General features: G+C 35.6%; 1 protein-coding gene across 1 annotated transcript; it reads left to right on the top strand.

Moving 5' to 3' along the window:
- Positions 1-799: 799 nt before the first annotated feature.
- On the top strand, positions 800-8,491 carry LOC132039647 (DEAD-box ATP-dependent RNA helicase 20). The gene is made up of 10 exons (XM_059430148.1): positions 800-943; positions 2,528-2,784; positions 3,864-4,043; positions 4,183-4,344; positions 4,487-4,641; positions 5,465-5,557; positions 5,754-5,839; positions 5,960-6,186; positions 7,731-7,961; positions 8,254-8,491. The coding sequence occupies exons 1-10, from the start codon at positions 888-890 to the stop codon at positions 8,313-8,315; spliced, it is 1,509 nt and encodes a 502-aa protein (XP_059286131.1). The 5' UTR covers positions 800-887; the 3' UTR covers positions 8,316-8,491.
- Positions 8,492-11,412: the final 2,921 nt, after the last annotated feature.

Consider the following 11,412-nt stretch of genomic DNA (forward strand, 5'->3'; position numbering starts at 1 on the left):
ATTTGAATAGTATGACATTTTTTATTTTTTATTTTATTTTTACCCATTGAATAGTATGGCATTATATTTATAAATATTCTTTTTTTGTCAAACATCCAATCCCATGATGTTCTCACACAAAAAGTATGCTTTTAAGTTTTATAATCAATTAAAATTAAAATATTATTAATTTGAAATTATATATCAATTATTTTTTACAATATTAGTTACAAATATATGATTATTAATTAATATATTCTCAAGAAACAATGTATTATTAAATAACTAATTTAATATCATTTATAAAGGCACACATTTTTTAAATATTAATTTTAAATTTTTTATAATTAAAATTTATTTTTAAATTAAACTAGCTTGTGTAATTACACTTGTACAACCAAACGATGACGCTTATAATTACACGTAATTACATTATGACAAACAAACGGTCGTTGTAATTATAATGTGTAATTATTAAGGCTATGTAATTACTAGGATAGTAATTACACCAATTCAATTAACAGTGGCTTTCCAAATGTTCGTAGAGATTTAGTAGCTCAATTAGTTAACTATCTGAATTTTCACCTGGTGAGAATTTAAATCCCCACGTTATAATCTTCTTCCCATTTCCCCTTCCCTACCCTTATGTAATAAACAATTTTAAAAAAAGAAGAGATAAATGAAACACCAGAAGGTACCAAATTGAATGTTAGGTAAATCAATAAGGATAAAAAATAAAAGCAACAAAACCAGAAACAACAACGGCGGTGAAAGAAAACACATTCATATCCAGCATTATTACTGCTTCTTCTCCCTTTAAATAATAACAGAGAAAAGGAAAAAACACCATTTTTCATCTAGAAGCTTCCCACTATCCTTAAACCCTAATACGACGTCGTTGCCGGAAAATGAGTCGTTACGACAGCCGTCCGGCCGATCCTGGCTCTTACCGTGACCGTCGCAGGTAAAAAAAAACCCTAATTTTACTGTATTCATATACGAGATATTTCTTATTTACTGTAACTGTGGTTAATGTTTATGTGATTTGTGGATTATCTCTTTCTATACCTTATAGTTATCTCTTTCTATACCTTATAGTCGCTTTTTTATTTCATAGGAGTATTATATACAACAGTACCTATTGACAGTAATTGTGATTAGGAATTTATCTCTAGCTTTAGATTATCTTCAGCTATACGCATAAACATACTCTTATAGATAAAAACCCTAATTATTCAATCTCCGGCTATGGACAACATATTTATATACACATTTCATATGATTTTTTTATTTTATTTTTTTATTTTAAGGTTTAGCTGCTTTGGATAAAGTGTATTTAATTGTGGATTATATCTGTCTATACGTACAGACATCTTATAGTTGCTTTTTCATATATTATACGATAGTTCTTATTGACAGTAATTGTGATTAGGAATTTATGTGCTCTGAATAAGCTGTATTTAGCTTTAGATTATCTCAAGCTATACGTATAAACATACTCTTATAGGCTTATTTAATGTAACTGTGGTTAATGTTACGGTAAACTCTAATTATTCAATCTCTGGCTATACGTAACATATTCATATACGCATTTCATATGCGATTGTTTTTACTTACGTTTAGCTGATTTGTGGATTATCTCTTTCTATACGTACAACCAACTTCTAGTCTCTTTTTCATGTTGTATATGGCGGTTCTTATTGACAGTTGTTGTAATTAGGAGTTTAATTTTTCTGAATAAACTGTAGTCAGATTTAGATTATCTCCAGCTATACATATAAACATACTCTTATAGGCTTTTCATATACGATATTCTTAGTGGGCGTTTGGACATAAGAATTGTGAAATTTGGAAAAAGTAGTATTTGTTTTCAAGCTGAAATTGGAATGTGGAAATTGGAGTTGTTTTTAAATTTTTGTGAGTTATTTGGAGTGAAAATTGTGAGAATAACTTTTTGGAGTTTTTCGAATTATGAAGTTGAATTCCGGAATTGTAACAATTCTATGTTCTATGAGCCAAGGGTCTCCTGGAAATAGCCTCTCTGCCTTCCCAAGGTAGAGGTAAGGTCTGCGTACACACTACCCTCCGCAGACCCCACTTGTGGGATTACAGGGGCTATGTTGTTGTTGTAACAATTCTATGTCCAAACAGTTTTCCGGAAAAAAGTGAAAACTATCCATGGCCAAACGCGCACTTAATGGACTGTAATTATGGTTAGGGTTTATGATTCCTGTAAACTTTAGCTAATTATAGATTAATCAAACACTATTTGAAAATAGTTCTTCTAGTATCATCCATAGGAAAAAGATCTCTTGAGAGTTTGTTTTACCATTCTCAAAAAAAAAAAAAAAAAAAAAAAAAAGGATCTTTATGTTGTGTCCTCATTTCTGAATCCTTCCCCACCTAGCTACTCCAGGTTGGGGGTAGGTTCTAGGGGAAATAGACATACTCTTATACATTTTTCTCATATGACATTTTTTAATGATTGTAATTACTGTTAGGGTTTTAGCTGCTTTGAATAAGCTGTTCAATTTTGGATTATTTTCAGTGATTCGGGCTTCGGTGGGGGCTCAAATTACAAGTCATCATCATCGAGCAGGAGAGATTACGAGGGTAAGGAGTCGCCACGGAAGGTTGATTTGGATGGATTGATTCCATTTGAGAAGAATTTCTATGTTGAATCACCGTCTATCACGGCAATGACTGAGAGCGAGGTGGATGAGTATAGACTACGGCGAGAGATCACTGTTGAGGGTCGTGATGTGCCCAAGCCTATAAAGTCCTTTCATGATGTAGGATTTCCAGGTATATTAAAGCAAATGGCCTTTAAAGTACCAGTCTCCAGCAAAAAAATTAAGTTTCATTCGTTGTATTTTTGACCGGAAAAGAAAAAGTACAATAATGGTGTGAAAAAAATTCAGTCCGATCAAGACTAACACAATTGGGAATTGACAGTTGTAGCTGGTCAAATTAGACTGATTATGGTGCAAAAATATTAGTGTGAGTATACCCTACAGAAATTATCACCCACTTTTCCAAAATAGAAATTTTATTGTGAGTATACTCTAATTTGTTCCAAGAGCTCAATTGTGGTGCTACTTGGTACAATTTCCTACATATTGCAGTGTGGGATACTATTGGTATTATTTGGGGCTAATGCGGTACTTTGTCCAACGGTCTGTTTTGCAGAACGTCTGAAGTATTGTAGTAGTAACATACTGGCAATCAGTTTCTCTTATTATTTGAGCAGTGCTTCAACTATAGATACTTAGAATTGCCCATGAATATGAACTAAATCAACATCATAGGAGATGGAAGGTTGGTCGTAATGAATAATGGAAGTCATGCATGTAAGTTTCAGCTTCAAAACGCGTGCGAAAATGCAAATATTTATTGAAATGACCATTGCGAATCATCAATGTGTCTAAAAGGGCAGGGCACGTTAGCAGGGTCTGGGGAAGGGACGCACCCAAGGGGTGTGATGTAGACAACCTACCCCAATGCAAGCATTAGTGGCTGCTTTCACAGCTCGAACCCGTGACCTATAGGTCACACGGAGACAACTTTACCGTTGCTCCATGGCCCTCCTTCCAAATCATCAATGTGTCTGATTTACTGAATTACTGAGCTGTGCAGATCTAGTGACTGAGGGGTATTTTCCGACTTTTAACATAGAACTTGCCAATTCATACTGCTTTCTCCATTTGATTATTGCTTTCGTATTATCGTTTTCAATTTCTCAAATGCCTCCGGTTTTCTTTGGCGGGTTTTATATAAATCAATATTTTTGATTACGTGTGTCACAAGCTTTTGGTTGAATGACACTTCATTTTTGTTTTTGTTTTTTCCCCCCTTTCTATGTTTGCTTGGTGCCACTACTTCAGATTATGTCTTGCAAGAAATTGAAAAGGCTGGCTTCACTGAACCTACACCTATTCAAGCTCAAGGTTGGCCTATGGCCTTGAAGGGTCGTGATCTCATTGGTATAGCAGAAACAGGGTCTGGGAAGACAATTGCTTATCTATTGCCAGCAATTGTGCACGTTAATGCCCAGCCATTTTTAGGTATAAGTGCAGAGCAGCTCATTCACTCCCGAGTACATGCATCTTCATATTTGTTGACAGTACTTTCTTCTTGTTGCATAGTGTGATTTTTGATGCAGTTCTTCTCTCTATTGCTTTTTTGTTCATATCTTATTTCAAGCGCCTGGAGATGGTCCAATTGTCTTAGTATTAGCCCCAACTCGTGAACTTGCTGTTCAGATTCAACAAGAAGCTACGAAATTTGGTGCATCATCACGGATTAAGAATACCTGCATTTATGGTGGGGTTCCAAAGGGGCCCCAAGTTCGTGATCTTCAGAAAGGTAGGTGGCGATATGCTCAACGTGACTTTACTACTGTGTCGTGATGTTGATGGATCGGGTATATCCTAGAGCTTCTTCTCTCAGTTCTGTAGTATTATTTGCATGTCATAGTAGAACTAATCAACATATTTTTACTTGATAGGTGTTGAAATTGTTATTGCCACACCTGGAAGGTTGATTGATATGTTAGAATCTAATAATACAAATCTGCGAAGGGTGACATATCTCGTGCTGGATGAGGCTGACCGCATGCTAGACATGGGTTTTGAACCTCAGATCCGCAAAATTATTGCTCAGGTTTGCTTCTGTAATTACCTGTTAGATCCAAAATTTAGTTTACCTTCTTTTCTTAGTACTTTGCATATGAAACCCCAGGTTCTCTTGCTTCTCCTACTGGATCAAATTCTTGTTCTCAGCACAAATTATAAGTTCTCTTTTAATTTATTTCTTAAGCCGGTTAAGCAACTGTATCCTCTATAAGGTTAGTGTCTGGTTTGTTAACCAAAAATATCGATTTGCGAACAAGTGATGACCTAGAAAGTTCTATAATTTTGCTGGGATCTTCTGCAGTTAAATTCATTATTCTGAAGATTAAAATCTCAGCATTACCAAAACTTTTTAGGAAAAGACAAATTAAGAGAGAAATCCTAAGAATCTTTTAAGTTCTACATTGGATCTCACCCGAATCGCCCTCTCTATCCTCCTGAGGAGGAGTTTGGTTTCAAACCCCAGTTCGAACAGGAGTATTACTATCATTTCTAATGTTTATTCTATCTTTTGTGTTCAAATCTGATGAAACAACTAGCTTTTTGTCGGGAAAAAGAAGGTATTTCTCTTAGAAGAGAGAACTTTGACTTTTAGCTATTGTTTCTCCCTTGAACATTTTAGTTTGGAGTTTAATTGACAATTTCTCTTATTCAGAAGGACTAAAACTGTACTAGAAGTCTGAAATAAATTTCTTGATATTTTTTCTATTTATTTGGACAATACAAAACATTCAGAGAAGAGAAATGTAATTCCTGCTTTGTCAAGTCAACAAGAGTACTGTTTACCCTCTTTCCTCCCACTTCGACATTCTTCATACTGAGGATGTTGGTTTTATGGTTCGATGGTTGTGCAGATACGCCCAGATCGTCAAACGCTGTATTGGAGTGCCACATGGCCCAAGGAAGTTGAGCAGCTTGCAAGGCAGTTCCTTTTCAACGCATACAAAGTGAGTTTTTTTTTGAGGTTCTGATCCAGTTCCTCAGCCCATTCAAAGTGACGATATTGATCATTATGTTGTGGCCCAACTATTCTTTCTGTAGTGTCAGTAAGATGAGAAGTGAATGTGCTATTTTCCTTGATCTAATAGTTTGAACGTGATTTGTGCACTTCTTTTTAACTATATTCTTTGAAAAATTGCTCAGGTGATTATTGGTTCAGCTGACCTGAAAGCTAATCATGCTATTCGCCAGCATGTCGAAATTGTCTCGGAGAGCCAGAAGTATAATAAGTACGGTGTTATCCTTTTATTTTCTTATTTCAAGTATCGCAGGCCTCAAAACCTTTTAAGATAGTTCTTTCACATTTGATTAGATTCTTCCATCAAACTGAGCTTGTTTTGTAAATTCAGATTAGTAAAGTTGCTGGAAGATATTATGGATGGTAGTCGGATTTTAATATTCATGGACACCAAAAAGGGGTGTGACCAGGTAACTCGACAGCTCCGGATGGATGGTTGGCCTGCACTTTCTATCCATGGTGATAAGAGTCAAGCAGAAAGAGATTGGGTCCTTTCAGAATTCAAAGCTGGAAAGTCTCCTATAATGACAGCTACAGATGTTGCTGCTCGAGGTCTAGGTATGTCTAACAAAAGGACACATAAAAATAGCTATTTAGGCGCTCATCTTAATATCAGATCTCGTCTCTAATTCTTCCTGCTCCCATTACAAAAGGCATTCCACTCTCATTTTCTTTAGAAATTAGCTATTTTCCCCCATTGACCTGTAGGATCTTTTGGTATAAGCTCGTCCCAACTCTGCCTCTCTTCACCTGCAAAAAGAGGACGCACACAATGTCACACACAACAACAAGAATAATACAAACAAAAGAGGGAGAACATAAAGTTATTTTTGGGTGGTGGGGTGGGGGACCCTTTTGGGATCTGCTTGAACTATTCTAACAAAATTATTGCAAGACGTTTTGATTCTTACATGAAAGACATTCACGTATTTGCAGTCATTGATAGCCCAGGCAAGTTAAAGTTTCATCTTAAAATGACCTTGTTGTACTAGAAATATTGGTTACTTTTTCATCCAATGATGTGAAGGATGAAACAAATTATTTAGTGTGTTAAACATGTAGTAGGATAAAATATACATGCCAGATAAAAGGGTGAGGTGCAGATTGGAGAATGAATTAAATAAATTGAGAAGCATATGGTAGAGACAAAGTAAAAGCTTAGATGGAAATTTTTTTCAATCTATCAACTGCCCTCAATCACAAATTAGTTGGGATTTCTGTATGAAACCTATTATTTTATTTTCTCTATTAGCTCTTTGATTTCAATACTAATGTATTTTGGTGATAAGAAAGATACCAGATATAATAGGAAAATTAGAGGTTTTTATAACCAGAGGTTCTCTAAACCGGACGCATACTAAATAATTTTAGGAAAACTAGCATTTTTTATAAAACCGGAGGCTCTTTAAGTCTTACGCGGGCCTACAAGTCTCCAACCGCTGACATAGTCTGGATCTGTATCTTCTAAGGCAAACTAGAGGTTCTCTGAATCTCGATCTCATGTAAATATAGTATTCTGTCGTGCGTCTAATCCCTTAAAACTCTGACTTGTATGGATTTTCTACATTGTTATATTATTTTTGTCTCTGTCTATGACTAGGGTATTGTTATAGTCTGTAATTCTGCAATCATATTTTCATATACTGCCAATCTCTAAATTCTTGGCCATCAAATGTGAAGTTATTCGGGATCTTTCTATGTAGCATATTGTAGACTACACAAGGACAATTTTCTGTTTTCATATGCGAACAGAAATAACTCATGTTGGCACTTGGTTTGTTCTGAATGCTCCATAAATATTTCTTGGTATATACCCTTGCATATCTTGCTAAAGGAGCAATGGCTAATATCTGTTCTTAAGAGGGTACTCCGGCAAGGAAAAGATCTTCTGTGCAAGAAGTTTATGACAATCATGGTAAATTTTACTGAAGCACAGACAAATGGGTATCACTTTAGTTAGGCAATTGAGTGCACTACTGCACTCCCATATCTGAAGGCCCGATAACATTGTCTTAGGGAGAAAGAAGTAAATTTGCTCCATAACCAAGTTCACTACTACTTGGAAACATTTTATAGAAATTGTAACTTTTGAATTGGTGCAGATGTGAAGGACGTAAAATTTGTAATCAACTATGACTTTCCCGGATCACTGGAAGACTACGTTCATCGCATTGGTAGAACAGGAAGGGCTGGTGCCTCAGGGACAGCATACACATACTTTACTGCTGCGAATGCTAGGTTTGCAAAGGACCTTATTAACATTCTCGAGGAGGCTGGGCAGAAGGTCAGTCCGGAACTGGCAAAAATGGGACGCGGTGCTCCTCCTCCTCCAGGTTGGTCTATAGGCTATGTGTGGAAATAAATTTAACTTTTTGCTGTTCATCATAGCAACATCAATATACTGGATATTTTGAATCTTGTTCTGCCTGGTAGGATCGATGGACTAAATTCCCATGGATACAACAACAATAACAACAACATACCTAGTGTAATCTCACAAGTGGGGTTATGAAATTCTGCTGCCTGTTCTTCGCTGTCAATAACATAACGGGCTATGAAAAGAACCATATATCTCTGTGCTTTACGATCTATGCTTTCATCTTAGTGATTTTCTTTTATGACTAGGTCACGGAGGATTTCGAGACCGTGGAAGGGGAGGTTATGGAGGCAGTAGGCAATGGAGCTAGAAAAGACCGGGTACCATCGAAGGCTAATCATCCAAATGCTGCATTTCCTTTCAAAGCTAGTAATTTTTTCGAGCTTGATGGAAATCTACTCATCTTTTAGCGATGATGATGACCATATTTATGTTGCATGTATAATATGTTCAAATTATTTGAGTAGGAGGTGAAAAAATTAAACATATCTTTATTTAGTAGCTAGTGTGTTCTTTTTCTTGTTCAAATTCCTCGAGGCATAATCGGTTCATAAGGTAACAGTACTAAAAGTTGTAGATGGACTACACCGTGTGCAATTTGCAAGTCAGTCCCATACCAATTAGGAGTAATGTTAGAAGTTCAACCACCTCGAATCACTGTTCATCATCATTATACTCCCACAATCATTAGTCATATCTATTAGCATTATGGTTTTCTTATTCCGTGTGCTACAAATCTCTTGGGAATCATTGCTCTGTTCATATTATTTATGAATAATTTGATGGACACGTTATATCTATTAATCAAAATTATATATATTCATGAACCACGAAAAAGTCGATTTGACTCCATGCAACAATGTTACAACACAAGCTAGCTGTGGTGGGGTCACTTTTACAACAGCTTATATTTCTTTTGCGTAAATTTGTTCGTTTTCGTATGTGTGCCTTCATTATTATATCTAATTTTTGATTTCTTATTGTTCTCTTACTTTATTTGAGATTCAAGAATGTGAATTGTATTAGAGGTGTGACCCCGTGGTTACCGAACTGTGAATCATAAGAGCACTTTTCGCTTTTTGAGAGGTAAATTTTGATTAAACTATGAAGCTGAATTGGATTGGATTAACTTAATATTTTATGAGTTAAATTTATATAATTAACTTAATATTTTATGAGTTAAATTTATATATTTGATAACTACATGAAAAGTACTACTATAAGATGCAGTTTTTCTCATGCAAGTTCATGAGGTTTAAATTTCGGAAAGCGAAAAATATGACGTGAATGGGGACATAGGGAGTATTAAAATAAAATCGAGAGAAATTTATCCATCCTGCAGCGTAATAGTTAATCCTAAGGTATTCCAATTTCAATAAATCTTTTTAACATTGGTAGATATCTTTTTCTTCAATAGGCTCTGAATGTGACCGATTCACGCTAAGTTTGTGTCTCGTTAGCGTTAGCAATTGCGAAAGTAAGAGGAAATATTGATCCATTGACATTCATTCCTACTGCAATCAATAGCTTGATGTCGTATACACCATATACGTGCGTGCCATCTATGGATATATTTGGCCGCGGTGAGCAAAACCATCAATACATGGTTTGAATGTTCAAAACTCGATTGAAAATATTCGGGCAAGCCTCCACTCTACAACAGTTCCAGCATTGAACTTTTGTAGAGCTGCCATATACCTCGGCAACGTCTGAAAAGAGCCCTCCCAATTTCCATAAGTTACCTCAAACACAAGCCTACACCTAAGATATCCCTTTCTGTTGCTTATTGTTTTATGATATACTATCTTAACGTTTCTAATGCAATCTTTGATGGGGATCTTCCACAAGTTTAAACAAACAAAACTTAGCAATGATAATTTAATTGATGTAGGAATTATAATGAATTAGGTTGAATAGGTTACCTTGGGGTTTCGGCAACGTCTTTAAGTAGCACTTGAGCAATCATATTTATATCTAAATTAAAATGATCTGCACCATTCTCTCCCATATCACAAGTGTGACGTTTGTGAAATTTTGTGATAACCCACAAACCATCGGGCTTAACAATTTCCCGAAGCATCCATTGACAGCCTTAATACTGTCGTCTACAAACTAGTCTCCATATTTTTCTGGTTGAATCATCAACCCTATACTCCCTCATTTCCTTGTAACAATAAATTTTGACTGCCTTTTGCAATGCCTTTTTTGATTTGAACACCATCCCTTTTTCAAGGTAGCAATCATCTTTCATAAGATCGGCCGGTTCTTTCCACATTTTCTGACGACTTTAGTCATCTTCTCTGGTGAAGACAAAGGCATCAGCACGACCTTGAAGATTGTCTAGATATGGAATATTGTCAGAATGCCATTGCATTGGGCTTTCGGGAGTTGGGTTTTCCGGCAGCCGACTTTGCATCAATGCTATTAAATTTGCTTGCTACCTACCAGATTGAACATCGACCTCTTCGTCATCATCATCATCATCATCGGTTACTTCTGCATTATTCGGTTCGCTATTACTTGATGATGTCTCACAATAATTTGGCCAATCACACCATCCAAGAAAGACCTCTTCATACACGAAAAGTAACATATTTTAAATACCAACATCAAATATATATGGATTATTTAATATCAACTTCATGAACCTACCGATATTGATTTATATTGACATGGTTGGGAGAAAGATCATCTCCACCGAACTGAGTGAATTGCCCAAAATCAATATTTGGAACCACTGGCGTGTTTTTTGAATAATTTTCAGCTCCACCGAACTGAGAATTTTACCCAATATTACTCATATCGGGTGTATAACCCCTATAAAGATACCAAAAATAGATATTTACCAATAAATAAAATAAACACTTGCTACTACATGAAATAATAATTTAAAATTCGATATTTACTAATTTTGCAGTGTAAGTTTGATTAAATTCTTTGGCTTAGAGTTTCCAGCGACACTTGACCACTCAAAATGAGTCCTAAGAACTAAAAGTCCCCATAAGTGTTATCATGAGTAGGCTGGACTTGAGGGACTTCTTCAGGTATCTTTTCAATATACATTTCAAGAACATAAATGGCGACTAAATCTCTATATTCTTCAGGCGCCCTCAAATACTCTAAAGAGTTATCATCATTGATACTCTACACACCATAAAGCACTAAACCTTGTGAAACGGTATGTGGATATCTGCCTATTACAGATAATCCATACTGAGTGGGATCAGTTTTCATTTTTTTGTTTAGGTAAGTGACTACTGTTTCGTAATTCAAGGTTGTTGGAAACTTTTCATGGACTTTTGGTTTGATATTATAACGAACAATATTATTGTCATAAAGTATAGCTCTATCCTAGAATAGAGAAACCTTAACAGTTGAAGATGGAGAAGAAATTTTTTCTTTGAAGT

This window comes from Lycium ferocissimum, chromosome 12 (genome assembly GCF_029784015.1).
Source record: "Lycium ferocissimum isolate CSIRO_LF1 chromosome 12, AGI_CSIRO_Lferr_CH_V1, whole genome shotgun sequence".
Taxonomy (NCBI): domain Eukaryota; kingdom Viridiplantae; phylum Streptophyta; class Magnoliopsida; order Solanales; family Solanaceae; genus Lycium; species Lycium ferocissimum.

What these genes read in the sequence shown, in the direction of transcription:
- LOC132039647 (XM_059430148.1), top strand. Translation starts at nt 888, where the DNA reads ATGAGTCGTTACGACAGCCGTCCGGCCGATCCTGGCTCTTACCGTGAC. An exon ending in TAATGCCCAGCCATTTTTAG is followed by an intron (nt 4,044 to 4,182) that starts GTATAAGTGCAG and finishes TCTTATTTCAAG; the next exon opens with CGCCTGGAGATGGTCCAATT. An exon ending in GAGAGCCAGAAGTATAATAA is followed by an intron (nt 5,840 to 5,959) that starts GTACGGTGTTAT and finishes TTGTAAATTCAG; the next exon opens with ATTAGTAAAGTTGCTGGAAG.